The sequence below is a fragment of the Falco rusticolus genome, chromosome 7 (assembly GCF_015220075.1).
Source record: "Falco rusticolus isolate bFalRus1 chromosome 7, bFalRus1.pri, whole genome shotgun sequence".
Classification (NCBI taxonomy): Eukaryota; Metazoa; Chordata; class Aves; order Falconiformes; family Falconidae; genus Falco; species Falco rusticolus.
This window is the reverse complement of record NC_051193.1, coordinates 13,599,846-13,614,063: the sequence shown is the minus strand read 5'-3', so window position 1 is coordinate 13,614,063 and position 14,218 is coordinate 13,599,846. Positions and strand designations below refer to the sequence as shown.

Genomic DNA, 14,218 nt, shown 5'->3' with positions numbered 1-14,218 from the left:
AAATAGCTTTGCTGCAGTCAGAATAGATCAAGTTTAGGGATGCCTTGTGAAATCTTTTTCACAAAATAAATGTGTTTTTCGTAAGGTTTGCAGTAAATTGGGCTTACAGGGAAAGCCACACGTTCTTTGCTGAAGAGAGACAGCAGTGTAACCTGTCGAGTCCCCAAATCCCCTTTGTATTTAAACCTTGTGTTTTGAGTCCAAATTATGGTAGGGCAGTAGCAATAAAAGTCTAATTTCCAAGAGAGTAACTAGCTGTAAAACAGGCAGGGTTGTGTTTTGCTGTTATGCAGTGTAACCGTTTTTACCCTGTTTTTCAGGAACTGTGAAGGTCGGAATATTCGATACAAAACCTGCAGTAGTAATGTGAGTCTGGCCTTTAATCCCATTTTGCTTATTCAAACAATGTGTTAAAGTTTAAGAAATGCTGCTTCTTGTTTAAAACCTTATGGTGCATAATTTTCTTTCCATCATTATTACAGTTTTTAAAGATTTCAGTCTGCATGACACCATGAGGTCTCAAATTTAGGCTTCCCAAATGGACTTTTCTTTTGAAATTATAGTGCCAATTGTGATTCAGAATGTTTTATATCATTTATTAGGAAAGTTACACATTTTGGAGGATTAACGAATCAGTTCTCATCTTAAACTAGCAAGTGCTTTTCCTGGGGGTGCTGCCTTTCAGACATTAAAAGTGAGCTCCTGATCCTTTGTGATCATTAATGATACAGTGGCACTCTTCACATGAGCAAAGAGGTTAACCGCCTGTGTCCCTTTCAGATCTTAAATGGGATAATTACTCCTTATATTCCCTGTTTGCCTAAGCCCAGATTTTTATATGTCCATATGCAAAAGCATGTGTATTTAGGTACACTGGCATAGATGATTTCCATGACTGAATGTAAAGCTGGAGTTTTGACTATACAGTTGCTGTTACTGTGATGCAATCACATTTTATTTTTACAGACACGTTTTATGAAAACCAGTCACATACAACATACTTCATGACTTGTGCTCAACTGATTTGTAGCGATGCTTTGTGCTGTTTAAACAGCTGCTGCCTTTCACCCCAGATGTTGTAGTCCCTTCAAGGTGTGCAGCTCCTGCAGGACTTTGCGATACCAGTGATCAACAGAGCATGTGTACAAGCACAATAATTCAGGATGGTTTATGGTCAGCAGTCACCACCTTGCACAGGTTCCCTTTCTGTACGATGTAACATTCGTATAATCCTATTCCAGAAGAGAGAGATGGTAGATAAATAATTAAAGCAAAAAAACTTTTTTTTTTTTTTTTTAACTGTAGTGCATTTGATTAATCTGCTTCTGGCTCTGGGAGAAAGGCAGCAATTTTCACACAAATAACCCTTAAAAGGTGAGGCCCGCAGTTCCCTTGGGTTGAATTATACCCAGGCAACAGCAGGTGATACTCATGTCATTGCCAACCCTGTGATTTCTGCCAGCAGCAGGCAGCTGTGAAGTATGACAAGTTCTCCTTAGGAGGCCTGACACTGGAAGTTGCCCAGTAAATATGTTGAATCAGTGGATCTCCTGGGAGAACTGGCCATTCCCACTCTCCAGTTTGCCACACCTACAATTTCATGTGTGCCAGTTGGCTTCTGCTCTCCTCAAGAACAAGGCTTGCTAGCACCTTGAATTGCTCTAACACTCCACTCCTCAGTGTTGGATGGATTTTCCACCACAGCGGCTCACAGCCGAAGTTTCTTCTGGCAGAGCTAGTGGAAGTGATTAATGAATCAGGCCCAGTGCATGCAAAACTCAGATTCTGGAGACAAGCCCTGTCACTTGCCCTTTCAGAAGAAAAGGCCTAGCAGCTCTGACCACAATGTCCTTAGCTCATAAATAAAAATGCCACATGCAAAAAATACCTTAATCTTGTAAAGCTGTCTGATAAGCTAAACTGCAGCCAGCCAGTATATAAGCAATAAATAAACTGCCACTGTAAAATCTATTTGTGACATTCCTTATCTAGTTATCTAGCTGTATGTGCTGTATACAGCCATATCTCTGACTGCTTGATCCCATGCACTACAGCTTCCTGTGCGATGGCAGAGACAAGCCGAGGTAGTGTACAGTGTTATCCCAGCCAAAGGACTAGAAAACTACCCAGTGGGCAGAAAAAGGAGAAAGATGAGATCGGTTTGGACATATTTTCTGTAAGCAGAGGTCTACGTGCTTTTAGGATATGTAAGAGCAACTGTGGATACTGTTCATTGTAAGGGCTATTCAGTAAAAATCTGATGGCAATGAAGGCACTTTCTGCTTCAGCATAGAGAAAATTATTAAAGATGATTACCATATCCTTTCTCAACTCCCAGAGAGTTTTTCTGAAGTCACTGGGGCCTGTTTTTTAACTTTAGGACTTATTTTAAAGCGATAAGTGGCAAGCATCTTGTATGTGAATCTGTTTGAATTTATGATGATTCAAATGTTAATTTCCAGACAGGAAGCTGCCTTTACAGTTCTGCTTTTGGGGCATGTCTGAAAGGGATCAGGTTTCCATTTCAGTTTAGATACAGCCAGAATCTCTCAGGAATGGTTTTTCCTAGATTATGGATCAGATAATAGAGAACTCCTGAGAGAAATGTATTTCATGAGAATTCCACCATTAATAAAGTTGATCTTTGAATTTGGTGTCATTGAATTCAAACCCAGTATTAGACCTGACTTAACCTTGAAATGGGAGCTTGCACCTAATGTAAACCTGGGGCTACTAGGCCAGTTTTGTTTCAAATGATATTATTTTCCCCAAAGCATTATTTCTAATGAAAGCTTCTTGCTTTAGGAGTAAAATTTTAGTTTGAAAATTAAGAGTTTATACTAGTTTCTTTCCATATTAGTAGGTATTATTGTTAACCACATGAGACATTCATTATATATATACTGTGTAAAGCTGTCTGCAAATGTAATTTTGCTACATGATACATTACACCACTAACATCTATATTGGGGAGTACAAATGAAGCACAACTTAATATGTGTGTCATTCTAATGAAAAGAACAAGAATCATTTTACCAGAAAATTGGTTTCATCTGGATTTGTAATAGAATAGTAGTAAGTTCATTGAACTCAAGCATAGTTCCAGAATAATATTAGTGATATTTCAATCAAAAAATTAATTCAAAGTCTTAGCAACAATATAATTGCTGCGATTAAGGCATATGTATAGCGTGCTTATCTTTCTGTCATAAGTGAGATGCCAGGTGCATGATTTCCTAAAACTGTGTGTATGCTTTCAGCTTTCCTTACAGAAACTTTAGAGAAATAAACTATATAAACTATTCATTATACGCTGTTCAATGAGATTTTCAGTCTTTCTTAACCCCCCTTTTTTATATTTCCATTTTTGTATATACTGTTACATTCTAATGCTATGATGTGCACTATATGGAAGTGTTTAAGATAATCCTTTAGGGTCCTATTCATAGAACAAGTTATTTGGGCCATTTCCCCATAAATTTCACATTCTTATGTGCCAAAACATCCCATTTGCCAGCGTGACTCTTCTACAGTAAGAAAAAACACTATATTGTAACAGATTTCCCTATGTTTAATTAAATTATGAACTTCTGTTATATGCAGATAATGCTCACACTTGTTCAACGTATTCATCAGATTATTGTCCCAACATGCTCATTTAGCCTATTCAGAAAATCTTGGCTGAACTGTGTCTGCTTTACTTCTGTAATATTTCACCCTGAATTGCATAGTTTCTCTCTAATCTGTTCATTTATTTATTTATTATATATTTATAATATCGATGCACCACATGGCTCTCGTGGGTAGGGTGGTTTCTAGCTCAGGTATCTTGATTTTTACTAAGAAATGGCCTAAAAATTGCATAGGAAAAACATAGAACCTGAAGCTAATTCTAAAAAAGAAAACAAAACAATGACTTCATCGGTTTTGGCTAGGTTTCAACAAAATGAGATTCAAAGAATAAAACTAGACAAAGGGCTAGACTTTCTTTGGTGTCATCATTTTTACTGGGAATTTTCTTGCCTTCTCTTTTGTGCTTTTTTCAGTGGAGTAATTGTTGGCAGAACTCACAGGGTCTGATGCAACCTTCATATTTTGTACATGAATGTTGCCTACAAAGACACAGATTTCCCAGGTTAGCTTTGTTTTCAAGGCCTGAGTGCTCACTGCCAAAATTCAAATAATACATTTCATAAGAAGCTAGCCCTTGAATGCAGTAGTTTTTAATCATCTGTCACAAAAAGAATTGGAATATATGTATCTCCGTGTGTGTATTTTTAACCTGCATGGTAGTTGTGTTTGAAGCATCTTTTTCAGATCTGTCTGTCTAATAATAAGTTCATAAGTCACGTCATAAATACACTTCATTCCACTACAAGATCTGGATGTGGTTATTTTGCCAACATTTCCATGTATTAGACCTCATAGATAAGTTTTCAGCTCCCTGTGTAGTGTATGAACCTACAAACAGCCTTGCTTCAGTTCAGTGGATTTGAGTGTTAAGACAAAAGCTATTGCTGAAATTAGGAAATATGAAAAATACTGAAATTAGTAGCAAAAATATTTAACAAACAAGAAAACATGTGGACTATTGAGAGGGAAGAGGGAATGATGGGATGAATTGATATCTGAAACAGGTTAAAACCAAAAAGATGTACAAGCAGGATGAGGATTGGGGCCCACGTATCGTTGTCTGACAGCATGGCCTTGCCCACTTCCCATACGTGTTTCACCCTTGCTTACTTCTCTCGCATCTTGCCCTCCTTTTTCCTTTCTGTTTTTTAAACTCTCTCTCACTTTTCTGATGCACTCTAATGGAATTAACCTGAAGTTTAGAAGTCCCCGTGTTGTCTTGATTATATTCCTTTCTGTGCTCAGCTGTCTTTCTGCTTAGATTATAAACTCCTTTCTTTAAACAAATATTTATTGTTCCCAGGAAAACAGGGATCTGAACTTGGTTGCCATCCAGGTTCTGATATCATACAAATGTTAATAATTTCAGCCCTTTGATATCCCTTTGTGATGCTCTTTTTTGGCTCCTGCTTTTGAACACAACTCGAACGTATAGCAGGTGGAGCTGGCATATGAATTGAGCTGCCAGGATCGCTTTGTGTTCTTTGAAGATGCCAAAACAGAGTAGGGAGATGAGAATTCACTTGCTTTCAAGCAGCCAGGAAGCAAGTGGAAGGAAGGGGCTGAATTGTGTTGAATCAATGAGAAACATACAGTAACCATGGATTGACATCTTGACATTGTGGTGTTTGTGTCTTGGCATTGAATCAACACCGAGTGATAATGAATTGTAACAACAGCCTGTCAAAACTCAGCCTAAGGCCGCCACTCCGCCTCTTTTACAGATAGCTCTTTTATTCTTTGTGATGAAAATGTAGCTGTGCATGGCTGAATAACACTACTCCGAAATATTGCTTCTAACTTTACCTGAATCTAACTTCCACTTATTATTTTTATCCTTAGCTACTCCTCTATTTGCAACGGTGGAAGGGAACCATATGGTATCCATATGAACTCTGAAGTCCTCTCTGCTTTTTAGACTTGCTATTGTGGAAAATGAGAGGTGACAGATAAGTCAGAGCCAAATTCTGCTCTCATTTACACCAGTGCAAGCTTGGTGAATTTCTTGGGAGTGACACTGCAGTAAATAAGGGTGGTTTCTAACAGTATTTGTTTAATATTTTTAGCTCTCACCTGTGGGATTTTGCAGAGGTAAAACTCTCAAAGAATTACAGTATCTGTAACTTCTTGTCTTATTCCAACATTTTATAGTTTAAAAAAATATGGCGCAAAGTAGAATTATCCCAGAATAAAGACAACACAAAATATGTTAGCATCATTCTGACTTACTCTCGCTGTAAGGTGTGGCACGGGACAGAGCTGCAAAGTGTTGCTGTGAATGCTCAGTGAATTGCTCAGTGCTCAGCTGTGAACCCCCCCCCCCCCCCCATGCTGACCTGTAGAGACAACTTTGATTTTAGATTGTTTTATGCAGGCTGCAAATAAAATGGAGGCATTTCTAGATTACTGTTACCTCTGATGAAAAAAAATCTAAGGCATTGGCAAAGTATTATGCTAGTGCAGTGCCAACTCATCCAGATTCATATGAGCAAGGTGGTGTCAGGACAACATCGTTGAGGGCATGAGACTGGAATTCGAACCTTTCTCATGTACGTTTTAATCCCCAGTACTGTGTAGTGCACTTAATTTTTCATTACCTTTTTTCAGGAAGGGTTCAGTTCACTGATAAGGTTGAAGATGTGTTCAGGATTAGTATTGCTAACTACTACTTAGTAATAAGTTCCATGAGTTCAACTGACACATCACAATCTTTCGGTCTTACATCCAATGAAAACAAAACTTTGTTAAAATCAGCCTCACAATCTGGCTTATATGTGCGGTTGGAATTCTTGGAAGAATATCATTTCAGTCTGGCGTATGGACTGTTTGACACTGGACATAGTTTCAAATGAAGTCTTTAGTGAGAATTTGACACACGAAGTCCTTTGCCAGTGCTTTACCAAAGTTATTTTCAAATAAATCAGTATTCATCTCCATTCCTGTCACCGTAGTTTATATTAACATCGTTTGGGTGCACTGCTTTATGTAGAAAAGTATTTTAGAATATTTTATTTCAAACAGTTCTCATATTTGGTCTTTCAGCTGTATATGCTGAGGTTCTGTATAAGAGGAGGTACGGAACTGTCTCATTAGAACTGGAACTATCTAATCAATAGTTACCAATTTTAAGTACATTTTATTTCAATAAAGTAAGCCTTACTGATTCCATGAAGTAAAGGTCTTTTGTAATTAGACTAAAGAGCTAAGCACTGAAAGTTCTGGTTTCTCCTCCTAATGATTTTGTCCCTGTTCTGAGCAATACTGAACAATTAATTAGACAATTTCGTATTTCCTTATATAGAAGTAGAAATAATGCCTCTTTCATTACTCTGACAATATGTATGAATTGATGAATGAGCGTAGAGCACTCAGAAATCCTTTAAGTGGAAAAAGCTATTGAAAAGAGAAATATTAAATGTCAGACGTCTCATTATAGTCACTTAAAATATATAGATTCCTTTAGAAGCTAAGTCTTATTACAGACTTTAAACATATTACATAGTGTCATAAAAAGTAGCATTTTTAATTATCCTCTCATATCACTTATGTTGTTATTACTGGAATATATGTGCTATTCTGTTACTTGCATTGCAAGCAATAGCTTAAACAACATAAATTGTTTTAATACCGACAGTAAAACTTTGCAATAGGGTATATTTGTCATAGCAGATCAGTTCTTGAACCATGCCTCCCTGAATAGATCCTGTGTAATTCATCAGATAACTTTATTGCAATTGCAAAATATTCCCTTCTTAAAAAAAACACTTCCTTTGGTTTGTTTTTAGGACTGCCCTTCAGATGTTGGTGACTTCAGAGCACAACAGTGTTCAGCCTACAATGACGTCAAATACCAGGGACATTTTTATGAGTGGATCCCTGTGTATAATGATCCTACTGCACCATGTGCCTTGAAATGTCAAGCTCTGGGAAAGAACTTGATTGTGGAGCTTGCCCCAAAAGTACTAGATGGTACTCGTTGCAATATTGAATCCTTGGATATGTGTATCAGTGGAATATGCCAGGTATGTTCATGGTGTAGATCTAAATATGACCTTTGTTGTGAGGCACTTTGCTCGTAAGTGGCCGCTTGTTTACAATTTTTTTTACAGGTACTGCCAAATGGATTGTAGGAAACTTACCTTTTCTTGCACACAGAAGTTCCTGACTGCCTTAGCCATTGATACTTTTATATATAAATAAAAGATCAATAACATTCACTCTATTGTTCACTCATTCTTCTATTTATAAATGTAAAAATTAATGCAAATAATTATAGCTTTCCAACCTTTAGTATGTCTGTCAGGGTGTGATGAAATTACATAGCTTTCCATTTAATTTTACTCCCCTGAGTCTTCTATCTCATGAACTCTATTAAGGAGAAAATTTGACATTTTATGGGATCCAGCCCAGAATTGCAGGTGTGAGTGTATGTGTCTTTCGTCTTGCATGGGTGAATGAGTATATGTTGTGATTGGATGAATTGATTGTTAGTATCTTTTTAACTGAGAGTCTGCATTTCTAGACATATTTATTACAATTATTTTTGTTTGAGTTATACTATCAACTTTATATGGTGTAAAAACAGTTACAATATTTGAGGCTTGCCAGTTTTGCCCATGTCTCATTAGCAAAGCAATATTGCCATCTTAAGTTTTATGAACAGAACAATTTTATGTAAAATGGGTATGTTATTGCAATTAGTTTTCTTTCTCTGCAAGTGGTTGTTGCTCAGTTAAATGCCTAAAATGTGTGTGACTCAAAAATGCAGGATATGGCCCAGTGAGCAAAATAGCTCTATTATAGGGGAAAATTTGACATATTTGGCAGAAGACTGGTGCACGGATTACAGCAACATTAATATATAGTCTGGACCTTGCTGTGGGTTTTATGCAACTTCTATGTATACTGCAGTTCCAAAACCAGTCATGCCAACACACAATGCATCTGCTGCCCCTGAAACAGAAGAATCCTTTACGTTTTCCCCTTTCAAGAGACTGCATTTGTCAATAGTACTTCACAGTGGTTTCCAATGGTGTTCACTGCCCTGTTCATTTAAAATAGGATATACCTCTATAAACTCTGGAAGCACTTGCCAAATATGTTTCTTTTGCAATATTCTTAGCGCTGTCTCCTCTTCTCATACAAGCTTTCACCTGGGAAGATGTCAAAGCATTTTTTAGATGGTACATCTGCAACAGCCTTTGCTGTTTGTGTCCGTTGCAGCACATAAGTGTCATGCTGAATCTAATGGAACTCCGGGTTTTTCAAAGGCTTGTGAGACTCTTGCTCAGAGTGCTGTGAGGTTTCTAGTGTCTTTCACAGTGGCCTCAAACATCTACCATCTTTCTTACATAGCATAAAATCCACTTTGTCTAGAGTGGATCCAATTTTGTGAAGAACAGTTGAAAGGTATATTTAAAAGGGCTGCCTTCAATGTCTCTTGTTATTATTTTGTGGTATTCATGTGTGTATCTGATATCAAACGCTTGGAATTTTAAATTAACTGGTTTTAGAATAAGCCAAGTAGTGGTGGAAGAAATTAATCATTCCAGAAGCAGGCACTGGAACTCTTTTACACTGCTGATGAGAATCAGTTTCTTTTCTCAGTCTCTCCTATTTTTTCTTTTTTTCATTGTTTCTTCTAATTCCACAAAAATATTTTTCAGTATGAGAGAACATCTTCGGGGGAAAAAAACAAACAAGCAAACCATATTTAGGATGTGTCCTGTGCTGTGACTTATGCAATTCAATTAATTTATAACTTAACCTCATAATCAGTTAGGTGTTTTCACTTTATTACCTTTACATCACTGGCTCCTGTTGAGTTATTTTTTGCACAAGTAGGAAATATCACATTTTTAAAGTATACATTTGATAATTTAGCATTGAATTATTTTACTGAGGTAAAAATCTGAATTTAAATTCAATGAATTTAAATTAAAGGTCATTTAAATAACATTTTTCTCTTTGCAGACCGTTTTGAGGGCAGAGTCGAAAGGTTGGTTGCTTGCGAAAGGGACTGTGGGAGGTGGGAGACTTCCTCGGAAACCAACACCGAGCTTTGTTGCTTCTCCTGTCTAAGCAGGAAAAGAAAACAAATTGACATCTAATCTTTCCTGGAAAAATATGGTTATTTAGTCAACTGCTGTTAAAAGAGAGACAGCAAAATTGTGATTCTCTACGATTGTTGCTATAAGATCAGTCTGTTGGGTCCTGACATATACTTGGCACAGCCTGCAAATAACTTGGCAAGTGTTTTTACAGTTAACTCATCTAAATAAACATGTCATACTGCTGATGTGGATATCTTCGCTTTTATGCCTGGGAGCACCAAAGAGTTAGTATAACGAGACTGGCTTGCCTGAGTCCCCTTCCAACTGTTGCTGGTTTAGCTCATTTGTATTCTCAGAGTTGGCAGGTTTTAGAAGATCTTAGCTTCCTCTCCTGCCTCCAACATGATTTTACTTTCATCTGTTTTCTTATTCTTGGTAAGGTAGGGCTGCATCACTACTTCTGCCTCTTAGATTCTTGTTCAAACTCTCTCCTTGGTAGCCCATGAATTTACAAGGATGGTGAGTTCCTGTTGTCCAGCTTCAGCTGATATTTTGCTCTTCCCTTAACAAGCAGAATCAAACTAAACAATGCTCTGTCAAAGCAAAGCCTGAGATGACGAAACCGCTCTCTGGATAGGAGGATGGAAGCTTCAGGGGAAGCAAAATCTAAAGGCAGTAGAGCAGGCAAAAGTTTATTGGGAAAGTTAATGAAGTATTTTGGGGTTGCTTGAGGCTTACCTCAGCCAAACCATTTAATCATGTTTTAGTCTGCTACTGCCATGCTTCTGTTACCAAAGCAAATATCTGGGGCTGTTGTGTTAAATGGGGACAGGTCAAAACTTCATTACCGGGAGGATTTTCACACTTTGGATATTTTTTCTAGTCTCTGCACAACTCCCAACACATTTTTTCATATAATATATTCCTGCTGTGCCCATCTGGATGTGGGTGGAGACATTTAAAAACATCTGCACATCAGACACGTGTGGGCAACATTTACCCGGTTACTCCGCCTGCTTTGGGGCCCTGCCTCTCCTAGATTTTTGTCTTTGAATCATGCAGACCTGCTTTTTTTTTTCTACCAGAATGCAGAATGGGTAATACTTGTGTCAGTACCTGAAACGTTTCCAGTGATAATTTTCCTAATATGGAGTAATGTGTTTGGACAATAAATACACACATCACCCAAAAAATCTGCAGTCCTAAGGAGCAGCCTGAGTAGTTCTGTTCTAGGTTGTCACAATTGGGTCAAAGATGATGTAAATCCTGTGGTGAACTTTCCATTTAGTGTCAGCAAGTTGTTTGTGTTCCAAAAAAGGCAGACTCTACGCTATGCTTTGTAGCATATGGCATAAATTTAGCTGACTTCGGAACACATCCCATATGTCAAGTGGAGTGCCATCAACTTCTGCCATGCTAGCTCTCTTCTGTCACATGTCATGTTATAGCAAGTAGGTATCTCTGTCACTTGCTACCAAAGCAGTCAGGCTTGATGTAAATATCTGTTGGAGTTTTCATTGAAAACAGTTTCTGTAAGCTTTTGGAAGATTATTATACTATTTTTTTAATGAGCTTTGCTCATGCTTAAAATTTAAAATCATAGCAGATTATTAATCTTTTCTGAATCTGACTCCTTTTATTCTGAGAGTTGCTTCCTCAAAGCACTTGTTTAATGTGTTTTGTGTACTTTCCCTTTCAGTTCCTGTAGATACATCTTTTTGCCTGTAAATGCATTAAAGGACTGCCCGAGATGCACAGGTTTGGTGTTCAGATACTTGGAAAAGAATGTTTCCTTTCCATCCAGTGTTACTGCAGATACAAAGCTGTGTTTCTTACATGTTAGAGTAGTTAACTCTTGAATAGCAGTTAAAAAAGCACCTTTTCCCCCCCCCAAATGAACATTTACAATCGTTTTTAAATATTAAAAATAAGAAAAAAGTCCACATTACCTTTTCTTCTTTTTTAGCCTTCAAATCTCAAGTAATTTATTCATAGAAATAATTGATATTGAAGTAGCTCTGTGAAGTCAGCCTTTATACTGAACCTGTTGTTCTTCTCTGGGCAGTGTTAATGAGTGAATGCATGGAGTAAAGTAGATTTTGGAGCATGGAAGAATCCTTGTGTAGAGACCTGTACTCTGTCTATGTATTACCTACTGCAGGCACCAGAGCTGGCAGGCTGGACCTTATCCAGGCAGACTGTGGGAGTCACTCATGTAGAACCAACAAAACTTTCTGGGTCTCAAAGCTACATATCAAAATCTTCATGTGACTGCATACATGTGATTTATGTCATAAAACTGAGCAGAGCAGGGAGCTCCAGCTGCAATTCAGCTGGGAAATGTTGGGGGCTCTCCAGATGTCCCACTGAAGGATGGGGCCATACTGAGCATGGGCTACCACATCCTACGTACCTGTCAGCATCACCCTCTGTAGCCTCAGTGGGTTGGCTTCCTCGCCTGACAGAGGCTCTCAGCACTGCCCGAACCAGCAGGTCGTGTAGCCACTTTTCAAGGGCTGCACTTGCACCAGTTTTAATGTCACAGTCCACCCCAGTATAGTGGTTCCCTTGTGATGACATTGTTGGCAGCTCAGAGGCATGCTTTTACTGCAAGTAATAATAGGATACCCTCAGATACTGAAAAGGTCTTTTGGAATCACTTGTTCTTATTTTGCAGCTGCTGCTAGACGCTGATGTTTCTCTTCAGATCTTGTCTTACTCTCCCTCCTACTGTTTCTTATGGAGAAATATTCCCTAGAGAGATTTCTTACAGTCTAAGTTTATACTTTCTTGTCAGATAAGTAGTGGATTTTTGTCTGATCTCCAGTTTCTTATCTATATTGCTTTTTTCCTAAGTGATTGTCTCTGCCAAGTTTTGTTTTGTTTTAGTGAGCTTTATACAAATGTGATTTTACTTCCCAGCCTAGCAAGGTCCTGAAGCGCGTGAGCAGTGGTAGAAAAATTCACCATTTGAGTGTCTCCTTGAACTAGAGCTTTAGTAACCTTCAAATCCTCCAGTGCTATAACTTCACCTTCTTATAGCAGGACAGACGCGGCTGGACCCAACCAGAAAAGCAGCAAAGTAATCTGATTCCATATATTGATTTCTTTTTTGAAGGCATTCTCACAAACAAGAACCCTGATGGGAGTGTTTGTCCCATCCTCTGAGTATGTATATTTTTTTAAAGTGGAGACAATGTGAGAAAGGGTACTTGCTCCCCTACTAGGTGGTCCTATAATCTCTTAGCTGCTCTAGCATGTGATAGATCATGTAGTAAGAGTTACATGTTTTGGAAACACGTTGTTTTATTTGATGGAAGTGGATTTACAGAATTGTGAACACGCTTTAGCCTCTTGCCTTCAGATATAAAATGTTTGCAGAAATATGTGGAAAGTCTTTTTAGGAGCCCTTTATTATGCAATGAATGTTATGCACTGTATTTTTTATCTTCTGGTTCTTTTATTGCTTTACATTCTTTCCTCTGTATAGATGGCTGGGGAATTTTGAATATTGTGGTGTGTCTCCTCATGCCCATCATTCTGACTTTATGTCTCTGTTCTGAGGTCTGCATTTTGACACACTTTGCCTTTACTCCCTGCTTTCTCATCTAAGAACAACTGAAAATCCTTGACCAGAGGAAAATTTCTTACTCCCATTGCCACTAATACCCATTCAGCTTGGCAGCTGGGATCACTGCTTCATTTGCTGTGAAATGATCGGCTGGGACATTTGCTGTTAATCAGAGAACATACTCAAGGTCCCTGAAGGGGCTGTATTCTGTTTATTAACATATGCTGAAGCCCATGTCAGCTTGTCTGGGCTGCTACTGACCTGCACTGGCTCAGTTGCGGAGACGTGAGAACGTGTGCCACAATCAGGCCTTTGTTAGGCTGAGCTTAGACATCACCGAAGAGTTATGAGACAGGACAATGTGAGGACAAAATCACGTCTCAGACCAAGTTAAACCTTTGATGAGTATTAACCAAAGTGGGAATGTGGTGCTAATATTCCATACTACTTTTAAAAGAAGTAATTAAAAAAAAAAAAGGTTACTTTCTTAATTGGAGGGATATTCTGGTATCATTCCCTCCGCTTGTCAGAATCAATTACTTGTAGATGATGAGCATGGGAAAGAGGCAGTGGGAGGGTTTTTTTATACTCTCTCCAGGGACATATTGTATCTGTGTAGAAATGAAATGCAAGCTGAAGTTATCACAAAGCAAAGGATGTGAGCAGAGATTGCAAAATAAATGAATAGATTGGCTTTGAATGACAGCAGGGTTTTACAGCAGGGTTTTACAGCAGGGCAAAGATACATGGAAAATATTGACTAAGAGCAGGATTTTCACATGACAGGTTTTATGGTCATGTTTTTATTACCATAAATTCCCATAGCCATATTTAAAATTAATTATTTGTTGTGTGGATGCAGACATTCCTAACATCTGCCTGTACTGTGGTTCTGTGCTAAGTAGAGCAGGAGAAAACGCAGCAAATAGCTGACACTGATGCAGTAAGATCCGTGTACTGT

At 38.1% G+C, this 14,218-nt stretch overlaps 1 protein-coding gene across 2 annotated transcripts in view; it reads left to right on the top strand.

The window, feature by feature from the left end:
- ADAMTSL3 (ADAMTS like 3) overlaps positions 1-14,218 on the top strand; it is a 187,628-nt gene that overhangs the window by 87,998 nt on the left and 85,412 nt on the right. For both annotated transcript variants that reach the window (XM_037394433.1, XM_037394432.1), the window contains exons 5-6: positions 321-366; positions 7,419-7,655. In XM_037394433.1, coding sequence (XP_037250330.1) covers positions 321-366; positions 7,419-7,655 — 283 coding nt within the window. The remainder of the gene's footprint in view (positions 1-320; positions 367-7,418; positions 7,656-14,218) is intronic.